A 20682-nucleotide genomic window follows, 5' to 3' on the forward strand; every position below is an offset into this window, starting at 1 on the left:
ACTCACGTGAATTTCAAACTCACCCTGAAACTCCCGTTTTGTACATTAAAAACGAATAATTAAAATAAGGTTTGCTGCTTAATATACACGTTACAAAAACACCTAAAGGCAGAAGTAATTCTCACCATGTTTACATAAATATTTATTTTGTTTATTAACATGTAGGTTCTTAACTGATTTAGTGCTTCTAGGGGAGGACACCTGCACCAGAGTGATGTCAGAATGTATAATTTAAACCGTAGTCTCGTTTGGTGAGATTTCAGACGAGAACTTTATTAAGTAATAACTTCAAAACGGAGAGTTGGGTTTTTTACATTAGGTGTCCTTTAAAGCCTCTGATTTATGAACATTCATTCAGTGTCTGCTGCCCTCTAGCGGCGATTTAAGCTTCACACAAAGTCACAGCAAAATAATCTTTATTGTTCAGAATATTATTTATCAGATTCATTTAAACAGTAGTTTAGTAAGTTATGAAAGCAGTTATAGTGAAGTGATTATTTTCTCTGATTTCTGAGGATGATATAAATCACGTGATTGTGTTCAGCAGTAGAGCGTCAGAACGTTCTCCTGGTTCCCTCGGACCATCAGAACCGGAGGTTGCATGTCACGTGACAGGAAGTCCAGCCAGGCCATGTAGAGGACGCTGGGACACGCTCCCCTCCGTCCCACCGGCATGGTGCTGCGACACGGAGGCGGTGAGACGGTTTTTCAAGAGACCCACGAAGACTAGAATCTACTCACGCGACCACGAGCGCGGCGTCTCTGGACGTCTCCTGCAGGACCTCGTGGAGACGGATCATCCGCAGACTCTGACACAGAACAAAAACGTGAGGAAGGTTTAAAAGAAACATTTATTTCCTGGTGTTTCCAGTCACCTTGGCCTTGTTCCTCTCCAGGTCCTGATCCGTGATCCTCCACGGCTCATCTCGGGGACTCGGTGGCGCCGAGTCGTTCTTGGGGTTCGTCTCCATCCTGAAGTTGGCCACCATGTTCTCGAACTGACGGACGCTGGCGACGGAAGCAGTCGTGTGACCTCGAGGATCAGATGAACGTCATGTACGACGTTGACTCACCTGCCAGGCTGAGGGTTCTGGAGCAAACCTGGAAGAACTTCCACGTCTTTGAACCCAAGACGGAACTTCTTGATCAGAGCCAACACCCTGACGACCACAGATCACCGTCAGGATCAGTTACAAGAAGCACCAGCATGGAGTCAAGAAGATCCAAGAAGAGCTCAACTTCAAATAATGAATTCGATAAAATAAAGTGAATACAAAAGCATAAGGAAGGAGGAAGATATTAACATAAAATCAAAGGTTTCAAATGTAAATAATGTTTAAGTAAGATTTTAAAAAGAAGTCCTAGATATAAGCCATAATACATTCGGAAGTTGATGGTCCAGGATGAAGATCCTAAACGTGTTTTTATTGTCTCAACACGGTCAGTAATGTGTGAAAAGTTGTTTTAAATATGTAATTGTGTTTGTACCGTGAACTTACAATGTGTAACTCCATTAAAACGTTTGTAATATAAGAATAAATATGCACTAATAACTATCACTTACTTACAAATCTCAAAGCTTCACAAGTCAAGCTTCACAAAATAGTTTGAAAACTCCCATAACTCTTTTCTCACGTGACTTTTGAGTCAGTTGCGATCTGTGTTTGTGTAACATTTGTCTGTAATGCATCATAAACAGGGTTGTCAACACTAACAGGTTTTTCTAAACATGTAGTAAAAGTTTCTAACCGTGGCATAAACGGGTACGTGACGGAAATTTAAGAACTTTCTGTCGCAGTTGCGCTTCATGACGGATCAATCAATCAATATCCCGTGACATCAAAGCCCACATTGAAAGTAGATCTCAAACAAAAACGTGTTCTTGTAGATCAACTTCAAATAATAATAATAATAATAATAATAATCTCTATTTATATAGCGCCTTTCTAGACCAGGGTCACAAAGCGCTTTGACAGCCATTCACACATACTTAATTATAGCAGATGAGTATCAGATCTTTATTTACATAATACAACTTGAAATCCTTACATGTTCTCAAAAATCCACAGTCGATTAATCCTGGCTGTACTTACTGACCTTGGACTGATTTTATGTGGTATAGCTCCGTCAAAATGTTTTAGTACGACTTTGGTAAACCACAAAACCACATTACGAGTCTCTTGCTTTACCCTCACTCTAATGGAAACAAGAAGGAGCTGTTTCACCTGCACTTAATACAAAACTCTGCAGTGAGAATTCTGAGCCGCTCTAGTAGAAGAACTCACATTTCTCTGATCCTTAAAACTCTTCACTGGCTTCCAGTTTCTTTCAGGATCAATTTTTAAAATTCTGGTTCTTACTTTCAGATCTATTCATGGTCAGACCTTCCATCAGTGATCTGATCCAGACTTACACCCCAGCTCGGGCTCTGAGGTCTGTGGATCAGAATCTACTGATGGTTCCTGAACACGCTTCAGGACCAGAGGAGAGAAATCCTTCCAGACTGTTGCTCCTTCAAGAAACATCTCAAGATCTTTTTATTTGTGCTTTTCCCTGATTTTCTGAGACTCCTGTGTTTGTCTCTGTGTTGATCATTTAAAGAATATATATTTTAAGTGTATTGTTTTGATTGTTAAGGAGTTATGTGACCCTGGTCTAGAAAGATCTTTACAAATAACTATTTCTTACTAACTTACTCTCTGAGTAATACTATGGAGCGGCACTATATTCATTTAGTAATTTAAGAACATTTGAAATTCTGAATAAGGTCAATAAAAACTTGTACTTGTCGTATATTTTCACAAACTCTCATAAAAGCTCGATTGGTAAAACCTTTCATGCATCTCCGAGCGTTTATCGAAGTCAATATGAACCTTATATCTAAGCTCACAATAAAAACTCTTACTCCTCTCTCTGCTCCTCCTTCTTCTCTGCGTCTCCTCCCACGAACACTCGAACCTTGCACCTGGTCCAGCGCCTCCTGCGGGTCAGCAGGTAGGGCAGCAGCAGGGTCAGACCTGCAAGGAGAGCGAGGTCACTCGGTGACCCCGGGAAGTGTAGAAACGAGACTCCAGATCGGGTCGCACCTCCGTCATCCGACAGCCAGTAGACGTCGATCGTCTTCTTGTCCTGTTTCTTCTGGAACGACGACGTGGACTGAGAGTCGACAGCAGCTGTGGACGAATGTACAAGGAAGTCAATCAGTGACATCAGAATAGAAAATAAATACGTTTTCAAAATAAATGTATAATTTATTGTAATAACTTATTTTTCACATAGAGTTTGATATTCTAGTTACAAAAATTCAAAAATCTGCATTTGTGTCTGAGTATGTGCTTGTGTGACTGTGTTGTGTATTTGTTTGTATATGCATTTGTGGGAGTGTGTGCTTTTGGTTCTGCTGGTTTGTGTGTTTTTTTTTGTATGTGTGTGCTAGTGTGTCTTCTTGTGTGTGTGTGTGTGTGCTATTGTGTCTTCCTGTGTGTTTGTGTGTCCTACGAAGTGTGTGTTTGTTTGTGTATGTTTGCATTTGTGTATGTATGTGTTTGTGTGTTTACATTTGTATGTTTGTGTATGTTTGTGTGTGTTATAGTGCGTTCATGTGTGCGTCTGCACTTGTGTGTGCTAGTTTGTCTTCTTGTGTGTGTGCTATTGTGTCTTCCTGTGTGTTTTTGTGTCTTCCTTTGTTTGTGTTTGTTTGTGTATGTTTGCATTTGTGTATGTATGTGTGTTTACATTTGTATGTTTGTGTATGTTTGTGTGTGTCTGCACTTGTGTGTGCTATTGTGTCTTCCTGTGTGTTTGTGTGTCCTACTAAGTGTGTGTTTGTTTGTGTATGTTTGCATTTGTGTATGTATGTGTGTTTACATTTGTATGTTTGTGTATGTTTGTGTGTGTCTGCACTTGTGTGTGCTATTGTGTCTTCCTGTGTGTTTGTGTGTCCTACTAAGTGTGTGTTTGTTTGTGTATGTTTGCATTTGTGTATGTATGTGCATGTGCTTTTGTGCCTGCACGTGTGTGAATGTGCCTGTGTGTCTGTATTTGTGTGTGTTTTTGTGTTTTGTTTTAATATCCAATTGAAAAAAAACAATCTTTCAATATAGAAATAATTGAATTCAATGATTAAAACAACTCAATAAAAATAGTTTCAAAATGTCAATTTTAAATGTAACTATTATTATTGTGATGACACTGATGTACTTCCATCACTTCAGGAACTTTCTTCTCTGAGTGCATCAAGTCAGTACCTGTGCTGATGGTTCTGAGTCGAGGAGGAGACGAACCGATCTTCTCGTTCACTTCATCGAAACACGGGTTCACTGAAAAGACGACAAATGACTCTTTTGTCTCCACGAGACTTTCTACCTGTTGTTACCGTAAGACTGACACGTCCGAGTCACGTCCAGTCCTTCCTGCGTCCTGAGGACACACACGCCGTATTGTTGTTCGAAAGCATCACTGAAACACACACACGCTGAGTTAGAACATGCTGACACGTCAACAATCAGCCTCTTGTAGTTGAATACTGCAGTCTGCAGTGGTCAGTACCTGTAAAATGGGTAGTTTAGATCAATCACTAGCTAAGCTGGCACTGTTAGCCACTAGCTAAACCAGCACTGTTAGTCACTAGCTAAGCCAGCACTTTTAGCCACGAGCTAAGCTAGCACTGTTAGCCATGAGCTAAGCTAGCACATTTAGCCACTAGCTAAGTAAGCAATGGCAGCCACTAGCCAAGCTAGCACTGTTTACCACTAGCTAAGCTAGCACTGTTAGCCACTAGCTAAGCTAGCAATGGTAGCCACTAGCCAAGCTAGCACTGTTAGCCACTAGCTAAACTAGCACTGTTAGCCACTAGCTAAGCTAGCAATGGTAGCCACCAGCCAAGCTAGCACTGTCAGCCACTAGCTAAACTAGCACTGTTAGCCACTAGCTAAACTAGCACTGTTAGCCACTAGCTAAGCTAGCACTGTCAGCCACTAGCTAAGCTAGCAATGGTAGCCACCAGCCAAGCTAGCACTGTTAGCCACTAGCTAAACTAGCTTTGGAACGATCTTCCTCTCTCTTTGCGCTTGATGGATCTACTGACTCCTTTAAGAAACATCTTAAGACGTTTCTATTTGTTCAGGCTTTTCCTTGATTTTCTGGAACTCCTGTGTTGTTCGCAGTATTATCTTGATCTTTAAAGTATGTACTTTTTTGAGTATTGTTTTGATTGTTTAAGCGCTTTGTGACCCTGGTCTCGAAAAGCGCTATATAAATAAATATTATTTACTTACTTACTTACTGTTAGCCAATAGCTAAGCTATCACTGTTAGCCACTAGATAAGCTAGCAATGGTAGCCACTAGCCAAGCTAGCACTGTTAGCCACTTGCTGAGCTAGTACCGTTAACCACTAGCTAACCTAGCACTGTTAGCCACTAGCCAAGCTAGCACTGTTAGCCACTAGCTAAGCTAGCAAGTATAGCGTTGAGTGTCAAATGTCCTTCACTTGACATTCCAGTGTAAAACAAACTTCATTGTAACACTTTCTATCATGTGTTAGTTCACTTCACCACTATCTCACTACCAACAAAATCAACCTCATCAAACTGCTGGAGACCTTGGCTCCTGCAAGACTTTGTCTCATCTGAAATGTGACTTAAAGAAACCGTGTGTTTTTAACAGAACATGGAAGTGTTACGGGTTGGAACTCAAAGGTGCAGGACCAACATAAAAGAACGTCGTTTAACGTAATATTTGACGACGTAACTACTCACTGCAGTATTCCGATGTAATCGTCTGCAGCCTGCGGCGAGTCCGTGCGCCAGTCGCTCTTGAAGCCCAGGACCAGAGCGTTGGGCTTGATCCGACCCAGACCCGCCCCCTAGTGGACGACACACATTAATGCGTGTGTGTCTCATGATGTTCCGTCTCACCTGCAGCAGCATGTTGACCCCGGATCGCAGGTCAGGAGCGACCACCTCCGTGTAGAACGACTTGACCTTCCTCTTGTTCAACCAGGTCTGGTGGGCGTCGACACCTCCCCTCTGGTCCGAGGAGGAGGTCTAGGGTTAAAAAAAAACACACACTTTCAAGTCGGAGTGGTGTGTAGCGACGGTGTGTAGCATCAACACTCACACACAGCACGTTGCTGCACATCATGAGACTGAGGCTCTTCGTCAAAGCGCCGACCAGGTCCACCAGCGCCGGACGACTGCCGGGCGCCCCGGTGAGGACCAGACACTGCGGTCTGGAACAAAGAAACAACTTCCTATCCGGTATCCTCTTACTTTCAGAAAGCAGCAAAGCATGCTGGGAAATCTTTACCAGAGACGTTTGTGCGAATCTAATCTTTGAACTAAGATGGACCTGAAGCGACACGCGTGTGTGATGAGCTGCACCTGTAGTTCTTGACGTGGTCCTGGACCTGGTTCAGACTCACACAGTGGTTGAGGGCGATGTTGTAGGAGCTGGCCTGCACCGAGGACCCCCAGTTGACCCCTGAGAGGCCGAGAGCAACGTGTCCGTCATAAACACACTTCTGACTGAACCGAGGCAGTGTTTGTGTGTGTCTGTTTGTGACGTGTCTGTGAGTGTGTTTGTGGCTGTAAGTGCATATGGACTTATGTGTTCATGTGTGTGTATTTTCTGTGTGAGAGTGTGTGGTTTCTCGCTAACTTACGTGTGTTGCATGTGTTCATCTGCATTTGTGTTGAGCCTTTGCTTGTATGTTTTTGTATGTTTGTCTGTGCATATATGGATATATATGTGTGTGTGTTTGTATGCCCTGCATGTGTATCTGCTTTTGTGTCTGATTTTGTGCTTGTGTGTTTTAACTGTGTGTGTGTGTGTCTGCATTTGTGTCTGTGTGTGCTTGTGTGCCTATGTGTAGTGTGTTGTTGCTTATATATGCATTTGTGTGTGTTTGCTTGTGTGGTTGTGTGTGTGTTTGCATTTATGTTAGTGTGTGCTTTTGGGTCTGTGTGTTCTTCTGCATTTGTGTGAGTGTGTGTGTGCATGTGTGTATGTGTGTGCATGTGCATCTGCATGTGTCGGCATTTGTGTGCGCGTGTGTGTCTGCGTGTTCATCTGCATTTGTGTGAGTGTGTGCTTTTGGTCTTCTGGTTTGGGAGTTTTGTGTGTGTGCTATTGTGTCGTCCTGTGTTTTTTTATGACTTTCTTTGTGTGTGTTTGTTTGAATATGTTTGCATTTGTGTATCTATGTGTTTGTGTGTTTACATTTGTATGTTTTTGTACGTTTGTGTGTGTTTTTGTGCGTTCATGTGTGTGTCTGCACGTGTGTGTGCTAGTGTGTTTTCTTGTGTGTGTGCTATTTTGTCTTCCTGTGTTTTTTTTGTGTGGAATTTGTGTATGTACGTGCATGGGTTTGTGTGTCTGCATTTTTATGTGTGTTTTTTTGCGTTTATGTGCACCTAAGTGTGTGTCTGCACGTGTGTGTGCTAGTGTGTCTTCTTGTGTGTGTGATATTGTGTTTTCCTGTGTGTTTTTGTGTCTTCCTTTGTGTTGAATTTGTCTATGTATGTGCATGTGTTTGTGTGTCTGCATTTGTATGTTTGTTTGTGTGTTTTTGTGCGTTTATGTGTGTGTGTCTACACGTGTGTATGCTCATGTGTCTGCATGTGTGTGTTTTTTTTACGTGTATGTGTGTGTCTGCACATGTGTGTGTGCTCATGTGTCTGCATGTATGTGTTTGTGAACGTGTATGTGTGTGTCTGCACGTGTGTGTGTGTGTGCTCATGTGTCTGCATGTGTGTGTTTTTTTACGTGTACGTGTGTGTCTGCATATGTGTGTGTGTGTCCTCATGTGTCTGCATGTGTGTGTTTGTGAACATGTATGTCCGCACATGTGCGTGTGTGTGTGTGTGCTCATGTGTCTGCATGTGTGTGTTTTTCTACGTGTACGTGTGTGTCTGCACACGTGTGTGTTACCGGGCTTCTTGTAGAGTGTGTAGAGCAGGAGCACGAAGACGACTCCGAAGGCGATGAGCGCCGCCCACCAGGTGAGCAGGAACATGATGACCAGACAACACAGAGCACAGAGCAGAGACAACCACTGGTTGTAGAACCTGAAGGTCGGACGCCAGCCTGGACCGAAGAGACACCAAGACGGTGGATTATAAATGTTCTCAGACCTTTTACCTGTAGCTCACCTGGCGAGTTGGTGATGGAGGCGTGGAAGCAGCTGAAGTTGATGAGGCAGTAGGAGCAGAGGAAGAAGTTGGAGATGATGGGAGCGATGGTGTTCAGCTCAGCTGTCAATCATAAAACATTCAGATGGGTCCAGATCGTGAGACTGAAGTTCTGGTAACCGACCAATGAGGATGAAGCAGGCGGCGATCAGGTACGTGAGCAGGTAGCCTCGCAGCGGTTCGTCGTTCTTGCCGTAACCTTTGCCGAAGAGACCGATGAACGGGTAGAGCTGGTCTCGGCACAGACACTGGAGAGAGACCAGGGGTGAACCTCTGGCACCGGGACCTGATCAAGAGTCCGCGTCGGTACCTGGAAGACTTTGGGAGCCGACACCAGGCACGCCAGGGCGGAGGACAGCGTCGCACCAAAGATCCCGGCCGTGATGAGAGGAGCGAAGGCCGACACCATGCTCATGGACTGGAACCACAAACAGAGTTTAAGGAAAATGTCATTTTGAGTTCAATAAGTCAAACCTGGTCAAAAGTATGAGCGACTGAAGTTCTTTACCATAGAAAGATTTGCTTGGTATTGAACTAACTGTTGGCGACTCACACATGACTTGAACGTTGACTCTAGAGGTAGAGGTTTGTATTGACAAGATACAGGGGCAAAAATATGATATATTGTGATAGTGTAGTAACAAGTATATATGTGTAGTATTGTCGAGTTATGACTCTGGTGTTGTGATAGTGTAGTAACAAGTATATATGTGTAGTATTGTCCAGTACTTGACTCTGGTGCTGTGATAGTGTAGTAACAATTATATATGTGTAGTATTGTCGAGTACTTGACTCTGGTGTTGTGATACTGTAGTAACAAGTTTATATGTGTAGTATTGTCCAGTAATTGACTCTGATGTTGTGATAGTGTAGTAACAAGTATATATGTGTAGTATTGTCCAGTACTTGACTCTGATGTATGATAGTGCAGTAACAAGTATATATGTGTAGTATTGTCGAGTACTTGACTCTGGTGTTGTGATAGTGTAGTAACAAGTATATATGTGTAGTATTGTCGAGTACTTGACTCTGGTGTTGTGATAGTGTAGTAACAAGTATATATGTGTAGTATTGTCGAGTACTTGACTCTGGTGTTGTGATAGTGTAGTAACAAGTATATATGTGTAGTATTGTCCAGTACTTGACTCTGGTGCTGTGATAGTGTAGTAACAAGTATATATGTGTAGTATTGGCCAGTACTTGACTCTGATGTTATGATAGTGCAGTAACAAGTATATATGTGTAGTATTTTCCAGTACTTGCCTCTGGTGTTGTGATAGTGTAGTAACAAGTATATATGTGTAGTATTGTAGAGTACTTGACTCTCGTGTTGTGATAGTGTAGTAACAAGTATATATGTGTAGTATTGTCGATTACTTGACTCTGGTGTTGTGATAGTGTAGTAACAAGTATATATGTGTAGTATTGTCGATTACTTGACTCTGGTGTTGTGATAGTGTAGTAACAAGTATATATGTGTAGTATTGTCGAGTACTTGACTCTGGTGTTGTGATAGTGTAGTAACAAGTATATATGTGTAGTATTGTCCAGTACTTGACTCTGGTGTTGTGATAGTGTAGTAACAAGTATATATGTGTAGTATTGTCCAGTACTTGACTCTGGTGTTGTGATAGTGTAGTAACAAGTATATATGTGTAGTATTGTCCAGTACCTGAATCTGGTGTTGTAGTATTTACAGACCACATGACTCTTGACGAAGTCGTAACTACTTATAACTAATTTGTTTTCAAACCAAAATATGTTCAAACATCAGCTTTAAAAGCTGATGGAGTCACTGTATCCTCTTGTCCTCAGTCATCACTTTGACGATGATAAAATTGTGTAATGTGTAAAAAATGCATCACTGATTTTGAAAATGTTCATTATATTTTTTCAGCCCTTGTGTTATCTTAGGGATACCACAAACACATTTGTTTTCGGGCCCCCGGGTCACCTTGACCCTGAGATAATGCAGGGGTTAAAAAAAAATCTTACACTAATTCAACCTTCAATGTACAAGTTAATGAAGTCCATGATTTAAAAAATGCTTAAAAACAAGTAAATAAAAAATAGTTTCAAAGTTTACGTTCAAATTTACGTGTTGACGAGTGTTTACCTGATAGTAGTTCCTGATGCCGAAGCTGCAGGTGTTGTTGTCGACACAGTCGCTGAAGTCCCACCCGAACCGACAGCCCAGGCCCACGCAGGCTTCACCAGACGAGGGCGACAGAGAGTCGTTCAACAGACCCGAAGCATCGCGGATCACACAGGAACCTACAGACACCAACCACGTGACTCATGACACCGTCGTCCTCTAACAGAGCTGAAGTACCGATGGTGGCGGAGATGAGGATGTAGGAGATGGTGGTCCAGAAGATGGCCATCAGGGTTCCTCTCGGGATGGCGACCGTCGGATTCTGTTTCGGACGAATTTGAGTTACGCTCACGAAGAGTTAGAAGTTTAGTCCATACTAGGAACATGTATATGCAAGAATCTTGAGATACGATGTGTATCACGATACGATATATTGCAATATATTGTGATATTTTGCAATATATTGTGATATTTTGCAATACTGTAGTTACAATGATATCTTGCGATACTGTAGGAACAATTATATATTGCGATACTGCAGTAATAATGATATATTGTGATACTGTAGGAACAATTATATATTGCGATACTGTAGTACCAATGATGTATTGCGATACTGTAGGAAAAATTATATAATACGATATAAACTGTAGGAAAAATGATATATTTCGATTTATACTGTAGGAAAAATTATATATTGCGGTATATTGCGATACTGTAGTAACAATGATGTGTTGCGATACTGTAGGAAAAATTATATATTGCGATATATACTGTAGGAAAAATTATATATTGCGATATATTGCGATACGGAAGTAACAATGATGTATTGCGATACTGTAGGAAAAATTATATATTGCGATATATACTGTAGGAAAAATTATATATTGCGATATAATGCGATACGGAAGTAACAATGATGTATTGCGATACTGTAGGAACAATTATATATTGCGATACTGCAGTAATAATGATATATTGTGCTAATGTAGTAACAATTATATATTGCGATACTGTAGTAATAATGATATATTGTGATACTGTAGGAACAATTATATATTGCGATACTGCAGTAATAATGATATATTGTGATAATGTAGGAACAATTATATATTGCGATACTGCAGTAATAATGATATATTGTGATACTGTAGGAACAATTATATATTGCGATACTGTAGTACCAATGATGTATTGCGATACTGTAGGAAAAATTATATAATACGATATAAACTGTAGGAAAAATTATATATTTCGATTTATACTGTAGGAAAAATTATATATTGCGGTATATTGCGATACTGTAGTAACAATGATGTGTTGCGATACTGTAGGAAAAATTATATATTGCGATATATACTGTAGGAAAAATTATATATTGCGATATATTGCGATACGGAAGTAACAATGATGTATTGCGATACTGTAGGAAAAATTATATATTGCGATATATACTGTAGGAAAAATTATATATTGCGATATAATGCGATACGGAAGTAACAATGATGTATTGCGATACTGTAGGAACAATTATATATTGCGATACTGCAGTAATAATGATATATTGTGCTAATGTAGTAACAATTATATATTGCGATACTGTAGTAATAATGATATATTGTGATACTGTAGGAACAATTATATATTGCGATACTGTAGTTACAATGATATCTTGCGATACTGTAGGAAAATTTTTATATTGCGATTATATTGTGATACTGTAGTAACAATGATGTATTGCGATACTGTAGGAAAAATTATATAATACGATATAAACTGTAGGAAAAATTATATATTTCGGTATATACTGTAGGAACAATTATATATTGCGGTATATTGCGATACTGTAGTAACAATGATGTATTGCGATACTGCAGGAAAAATTATATATTGCAATATATTGCGATACTGTAGTAACAATGATGTGTTGTGATACTGTAGGAAAAATTATATATTGCGGTATATTGCGATACTGTAGTAACAATGATGTATTGCGATACTGCAGGAAAAATTATATATTGCAATATATTGCGATACTGTAGTAACAATGATGTATTGCGATACTGCAGGAAAAATTATATATTGCAATATATTGCGATACTGTAGTAACAATGATGTGTTGTGATACTGTAGGAAAAATTATATATTGCGATATATACTGTAGGAAAAATTATATATTGCGATTTATTGCGATATATTGTGATACGGAAGTAACAATGATGTATTGCGATACTGTAGGAAAAATTATATATTGCGATATATTGCGATACTGTAGGAAAAATTATATATTGCGATATATTGCTATACTTTAGTAACAAAGATATATTGCGATACTGTAGTAATAACGATGTATTGCAATATATTTTGTGATACTTTAGTAATAACGATATATTGCGATACTGTAGTAGCAACGATATATTGTGATATATTGCGATACTGTAGTTACAACAATATATTGCGATACTAAAGGAACAACGATACATTGCGATATTGTAGTATCAGCGATATATTGCAATACTGTAGTAACAATAATATTGCAATATATTGCAATACTGTAGTATCAACACTATATTGCGATACTGTAGTAACAACAATATATTGTATTATTGTAGTAAGAATAATATATTGTTTATTTCAAAGATGCAGCACTTTTTGGGACTTTTACAACAAAGAAATGATCAAATACTTTCTCTAATCAAATGTGAAAGTACTTGTAGGAAAGTGCTTCTCAAAATATTAACACATTTGTAAACTTACATAAACTATTAACATTGAAGTACATTAACACAAACTGCCTAGAGCAACATGAAATATCCAGTATCTGTCAGTGTTTAACTTTAAACTTTGTTTTAAAGACAAAATGAGACCAAACAAGCTGATGTTCAATATATATTATAAGAAAAATGATTTTGATCTGATTTGACACGCGTTTAAAAGTAAGTTAGTAAAGCACTAACTGTGTTATGACTAAACTTGTTAATTGTATTTTCGTGTCATCATCGATCGTCCTGAAGTTTGTTGGATTTAAATCTAGCGCTGACGTCACACATGTAACTCAACGGCGTCAGTCTTTATTTATTGTTAGTATTAATGTTGACGTCAACATTAATACTAACAATAACATTTGTTATTATTAGTGTTAATGATGACGTCATCATTAATACTAACAAGAACGTTTGTTATTGTTAGTATTAACGTTGACGTCATCATTAATACTAACAACAACGTTTGTTATTGTTAGTATTAACGTTGACGTCATCATTAATACTAACAAGAACGTTTGTTATTGTTAGTATTAACGTTGACGTCAACGTTAATACTAACAAGAACGTTTGTTATTGTTAGTATTAATGATGACGTCAACTTTAATACTAACAAGAACGTTTGTTATTGTTAGTATTAACGTTGACGTCATCATTAATACTAACAAGAACGTTTGTTATTGTTAGTATTAACGTTGACGTCAACGTTAATACTAACAAGAACGTTTGTTATTGTTAGTATTAACGATGACGTCAACTTTAATACTAACAAGAACGTTTGTTATTGTTAGTATTAATGATGACGTCAACGTTAATACTAACAAGAACGTTTGTTATTGTTAGTGTTAATGATGACGTCAACGTTAATACTAACAAGAACGTTTGTTATTGTTAGTGTTAATGATGACGTCAACGTTAATACTAACAAGAACATTTGTTATTATTAGTGTTAATGATGACGTCAACGTTAATACTAACAAGAACGTTTGTTATTATTAGTGTTAATGATGACGTCAACATTAATACTAACAATAACATTTGTTATTATTAGTGTTAATGATGACGTCATCATTAATACTAACAATAACATTTGTTATTATTAGTGTTAATGATGACGTCAACATTAATACTAACAATAACATTTGTTATTATTAGTGTTAATGATGACGTCAACGTTAATACTAACAAGAACGTTTGTTATTATTAGTGTTAATGATGAAGTCAACGTTAATACTAACAATAATGTTTGTTATTATTAGTGTTAATGATGACGTCAACATTAATACTAACAATAACATTTGTTATTATTAGTGTTAATGATGACGTCATCATTAATACTAACAAGAACGTTTGTTATTGTTAGTGTTAATGATGACGTCAACGTTTATACTAACAAGAACGTTTGGTCGACTTTCATGCGTCGACTGAACGTTTCTGTCGTCTCTACAGAACAGCAAAGTTAACGGCTTCGCTTTGTTTCGTCTTTGTTTCTTCGATCTGCTCGTGTTCTCTGTTGTGATGCGTCTCTAGATGTTTATTAAAGTTAGTGCGGTTGAATGTTGATACAGTGTCGTGAATACAAATATCCAGATATATCGTTTTATCGTTATATCTTCTTACTCCCCTCGTCCGTACCTTCAGGTCTCCGGAGATGTTGGCACCTGCCAGGATGCCGGTGGCCGAAGGGAAGAAGATGGAGAACATGCCGAAGAAGCTTCCTTCAGGTCCGGTCCAGCTCGGCACGAAGTTGGCGGCGAAGATGTCGGCTGCAGACGGACGGTCAAGTCACTGCTCAAGACCAGAGAGTCCGGATAAATACCTCTGTAGCCGAAGAAGCCTCTGGCCTGCCTGTCCGGTGAGGCTGGGAGGACGGTTCCGACGAAGTAGTTGACGAAGGACACCATGATGACCAGGAAGAACAGGATCTGGGCCTTCAGAAGAAGATGTTGCACAGTCACTGGGTCGTGTCTCGAGTCTCTCACGGGTTCCTGACCTTCGACTCCCAAGCCATCCCGGCGGTGGTGAGTCCCAGCAGAAACGTGACCGTGATGATGCCGATGATGCGGATGTCGTTGAGCCGGTCCACCATGACGGCGCCGTGTTCCTGGTTCACAAGCAGAGTCAACGAGGTCTTCGGTCGGCACCAGAACCAGGATCAGTGCCATCAGAATATTGACTGACTTTTTACACATGTTCAAAGTTTGAATTATTTTATTGAAATATTATCTTTAAGCATTAATCTATATCTTTATTTGTATCATTTAATTGAATACTTTGTATATTAAAAGGTTACATATATTTGATATTAACATTTTAGAAAACGATATAGTGCAATACTGTAGTATCAATGATATATTGTGGTACTGTTATAACAATGATATATTTTGATATAGTGCAATACTGTAGTATCAATGATATATTGTGGTACTGTTATAACAATGATATATTTTGATATATTGCAATACTGTCGTAACAACGATATATTGCGATACAGTAGTATCAACGATATATTGTGTTACTGTAGTAACAATGATATATTGTGATATATTGCAATACTGTCATAACAACGATATATTGCGATACTGTAGTATCAACAATATATTGCGATATTGGAGTAACAACTATATATTGCGATACTGTAGTAACAACGATATATCGCAATATATTGCGATACTGTAGTAATAACGATATATTGCGATACTGTAGTAATTAAAAATAGCATATTTTAATTACATTTTTTAATCTGTAGCCTTTTAAATTCAATATAAAATAACGACAATACCAAAAAAGTAACCGAATGATGCGAAGATCACATGACCGTACGCTTTTGTTATTTCTGGTGACACTATTATAAAAAATGTTATCTTGTATTTAAGATGCTATGAATGAAAAAAAGTTGAATTTAGAAAATCTATTTTAAGTTGTATCATATAAAACAATGTTTAAAAAATAATTATTTTGAAAATAGTTTTTTAATTCAATTATTCAATAAAAATAAATTCAATATTCAATATACAAATTCAATTATTAAAATAAAAATGTCAGTAAAATAAAAATAAATAAATGTTTAATACAATACTTCCATGACCACCAGCATCAGGACTCACAGACATGAGGTCCACCACCGTCTCAGCGAAGCCCACCGTGTGCATCGCCACGGCGACGGCGTTGGCGAAGGCGAAGATCAGCCCGATGGACCCGCCGAGCTCCGGACCCAGACTGCGGCTGATCAGGAAGTAGGTTCCACCTGCACACATGGAGAGAGTCTGGATCTCTGGCGACCCCCATTAAAACCTTTTAAAAAGGTTTTTGTGGGAGGAAACCAGAGTTCCCTCTCCATCCTTTCTAACATAGTAAAGTGGTAAAACTGAGCTGGACTGGCAGCAGTCATTATGTCCGCAGCTAAAGGAAGAAAGAAACCGAACAATATCTCTGTGAAGACTGAGGACAAGAGGATACAGTGACTCCAGCAGCTTTTAAAGCTGATGTTTGGACATATTTTGGTTTGAAAACAAATGAAAGCAGTTACGACTTCGTCAAGAGTCATGTGGTCTGTAAATACTACAACACCAGAGTCAAGTACTGGACAATACTACACATATATCCTTGTTACTACACTATCACAACACCAGAGTCAAGTACTGGACAATACTACACATATATCCTTGTTACTACACTATCACAACACCAGAGTCAAGTACTGGACAATACTACACATATATCCTTGTTACTACACTATCACAACACCAGAGTGAAGTACTGGACAATACTACACATACAGTGGGGCAAAAAAGTATTTAGTCAGCCACCGATTGTGCAAGTTCTCCCACTTAAAATGATGACAGAGGTCTGTAATCATAGGTACACTTCAACTGTGAGAGACAGAATGTGAAAAACAATCCAGGAATCCACATTGTAGGATTTTTAAAGAAAGGAAAATAAGTATTTGGTCACTTCAAACAAGGAAGATCTCTGGCTCTCACAGACCTGTAACTTCTTCTTTAAGAAGCTCTTCTGTCCTCCACTCCTTACCTGTATTAATGGCACCAGTTTGAAGTGGTTATCTGTATAAAAGACACCTGTCCACAGCCTCAAACAGTCAGACTCCAAACTCCACTATGGCCAAGACCAAAGAGCTGTCGAAGGACACCAGGAAAAGAATTGTAGACCTGCACCAGACTGGGAAGAGTGAATCTACAATAGGCAAGCAGCTTTGTGTGAAAAAATCAACTGTGGGAGCAATTATCAGAAAATGGAAGACATACAAGACCACTGATAATCTCCCTCGATCTGGGGCTCCACGCAAGATCTCATCCCGTGGGGTCAAAATGATCGTGAGAACGGTGAGCAAAAATCCCAGAACCACACGGGGGGACCTGGTGAATGACCTGCAGAGAGCTGGGACCAAAGTAACAAAGGTTACCATCAGTAACTACAACGACAGGGAATCAAATCCTGCAGTGCCAGACGTGTCCCCCTGCTTAAGCCAGTGCATGTCCAGGTCTGAAGTCTGCCAGAGGGCACATGGATGATACAGCAGAGGATTGGGAGAATGTCATGTGGTCAGATGAAACCAAAGTAGAACTTTTTGGTATAAACTCAACTCGTCGTGTTTGGAGGATGAAGAATACTGAGTTGCATCCCAAGAACACCAGACCTACTGTGAAGCATGGGGGTGGAAACATCATGCTTTGGGGCTGTTTTTCTGCTAAGGGGACAGGACGACTGATCCGTGTTAAGGAAAGAATGAATGGGGCCATGTATCGTGAGATTTTGAGCCAAAACCTCCTTCCATCAGTGAGAGCTTTGAAGATGAAACGTGGCTGGGTCTTCCAGCATGACAATGATCCCAAACACACCGCCCGGCCAACGAAGGAGTGGCTCCGTAAGAAGCATTTGAAAGTCCTGGAGTGGCCTAGCCAGTCTCCAGACCTCAACCCCATAGAAAATCTGTGGAGGGAGTTGAAAGTCTGTGTTGCTCGGCGACAGCCCCAAAACATCACTGCTCTCGAGAAGATCTGCATGGAGGAATGGGCCAAAATACCAGCTACTGTGTGTGCAAACCTGGTAAAGACTTATAGTAATCGTTTGACCTCTGTTATTGCCAACAAAGGTTATATTACAAAGTATTGAGTTGAATTTTTGTTATTGACCAAATACTTATTTTCCACCATAATTTACAAATAAATTCTTTAAAAATCCTACAATGTGAATTCCTGGATTTTTTTCCACATTCTGTCTCTCACATTTGAAGTGTACCTATGATTACAGACCTCTGGCATTATTTTAAGTGGGAGAACTTGCACAATTGGTGGCTGACTAAATACTTTTTTGCCCCACTGTATATACTTGTTACTACAGTATCACAACACCAGAGTCAAGTACTAGACAATACTACACATATATACTTGTTACTACACTATCATAACACCAGAGTCAAGTACTCGACAATACTACACATATATACTTGTTACTACACTATCACAACACCAGAGTCAAGTACTCGAAATTACTACACATATATACTTGTTACTACAGTATCACAACACCAGAGTCAAGTACTCGACAATACTACATATATATACTTGTTTCTACACTATCACAACACCAGAGTCAAGTACTCGACAATACTACACATATATACTTGTTACTACACTATCACAACACCAGAGACAAGTACTCGACAATACTACACACATATACTTGTTACTACAGTATCACAACACCAGAGACAAGTACTCGACAATACTACATATATATACTTGTTTCTACACTATCACAACACCAGAGTCAAGTACTCGACAATACTACACATATATACTTGTTACTACACTATCACAACACCAGAGACAAGTACTCGACAATACTACACACATATACTTGTTACTACAGTATCACAACACCAGAGTCAAGTACTCGATAATACTACACATATATACTTGTTACTACACTATCACAACACCAGAGTGAAGTACTCGACAATACTACACATATATACTTGTTACTACACTATCACAACACCAGAGACAAGTACTCGACAATACTACACACATATACTTGTTACTACAGTATCACAACACCAGAGTCAAGTACTCGATAATACTACACATATATACTTGTTACTACACTATCACAACACCAGAGTCAAGTACTCGACAATACTACACATATATACTTGTTACTACACTATCACAACACCAGAGTGAAGTACTCGACAATACTACACATATATACTTGTTACTACACTATCACAACACCAGAGACAAGCACTCGAAAATACTACACATATATACTTGTTACTACACTATCACAACACCAGAGTGAAGTACTCGACAATACTACACATAGATACTTGTTACTACAGTATTGCAGTATATCGTATCGGAACATATGAAAAGTCTCTCCTGGATGACTGAGCTCCACAGAAACATGTCCAGAACCTCGAGGACTGTGGAGAACTGACCTCCCTTGACCTTCCCGTTGGTGGCGATGGCGGACGTGGAGAGTCCGGTGATGCCGGTGATGCAGGACGAGAGCAGGATGATGACCCAGGTCAGACCTTCAACACAGACGCTCACACAGTCACCTCGCTCACACTCTGACGCAGGAACGCGACGCCCCGGACTCACCGATCCCGGCCTGAGCCGTGATCCAGGGAAGCCTCAGGTACAGGATGACCCCCCAGATGTTCAGCATGCAGCGGATCTGGAGCAAGGTCAGGGGTTTTTATTGTAACATTTAAATCATATTTTCATTTATTACTGTATTTTCGACGATATTTACTTACATTAAAATGTGTGTGTGCATTAATTGTATTGTTTAGATTTATTTTAAGGTATAACTTTTATCCATAAATATCTTCAATAATTAAATAATTAAAAAAAAAATTAAAAAATGTATAATGTATTGCATCAAACTGATAATTTTAATTCCTTAATATAAATATCTGTTTTATTCTTGTCAATCAACTTTTAAGTTTATTTATTTATTTTTCAATATTCTTTTCACAATTTTTTGTGTTTTTTTTTTAAAACAAATTCCTGGAATTAATTTGTATAATTTTAAATTTTTTAAATCATATTCCTCTCATTTTGGTCTTCGGTTCCGGACTCACCATGACTCCCTGGACCCAGCCGAAGCGGGTCGGTTCCGGTGGCGGCTCCTTCTGCTCGTCCTCCTCCTCCTCCTCCGAGATGTCCCCCATGTGCCCGGTGGTCTCCTCGTACTGCGGGGGCCCGGAGTCATCCTGGGGACACAGTTTTGCTCTCTTGAGACGTAGGGGACACCCTGGAAAGGTTGGCTCGACATGACACCCGGAACTCACCGGCGGGCCGGAGTAGAGCTGGTACAGAGAAGGCCTGAAGCGCTTGCGTCTTCCCCAGACCTCCGTGTTGACGTAGAAGTCTCGGCTCGGGGGGGCGTCCAGAGTCTGGTACCCGCTGATGACCTCCGACCCCGCAGAGTCGACGGATCCCTGCGACGGGGGAACCCCGTCTCCCGCTGCCGGCGTCTCCATTGAGGCGAGTCAAGGTGAGGACGCCATGGCTGGTTCTGGAGGAGAGAGTCCAGGTCCGGGGATTTTATACCGAGGCAGGAAGAGCTCCGGGCTCTTCGTCGAGGGTCAGCGACGACGAC

The 20682-nt window shown here is 39.7% G+C and overlaps 1 protein-coding gene across 1 annotated transcript; it reads right to left on the minus strand.

The window, feature by feature from the left end:
* Positions 1 to 399: 399 nt before the first annotated feature.
* On the minus strand, positions 400 to 20603 carry slc12a3 (solute carrier family 12 member 3). Its single transcript, XM_087798262.1, has 26 exons — positions 20372 to 20603; positions 20162 to 20293; positions 19677 to 19752; positions 19511 to 19606; positions 16155 to 16294; positions 15041 to 15151; positions 14867 to 14978; positions 14683 to 14813; positions 10523 to 10607; positions 10307 to 10464; positions 8501 to 8608; positions 8315 to 8438; positions 8152 to 8253; positions 7931 to 8086; positions 6382 to 6481; positions 6119 to 6230; positions 5917 to 6045; positions 5758 to 5864; positions 4376 to 4458; positions 4248 to 4319; positions 3087 to 3173; positions 2906 to 3017; positions 1074 to 1160; positions 876 to 1008; positions 742 to 809; positions 400 to 679 (listed from the first exon to the last, which is right to left on the minus strand). Exons 1-26 carry the CDS (start codon positions 20561 to 20563, stop codon positions 541 to 543), a joined length of 2952 nt encoding a protein of 983 aa, XP_087654388.1. The 5' UTR covers positions 20564 to 20603; the 3' UTR covers positions 400 to 540.
* Between the last annotated feature and the right edge of the window lie 79 nt (positions 20604 to 20682).

Source organism: Callionymus lyra, chromosome 8 (genome assembly GCF_982586985.1).
Source record: "Callionymus lyra chromosome 8, fCalLyr1.hap1.1, whole genome shotgun sequence".
Classification (NCBI taxonomy): domain Eukaryota; kingdom Metazoa; phylum Chordata; class Actinopteri; order Syngnathiformes; family Callionymidae; genus Callionymus; species Callionymus lyra.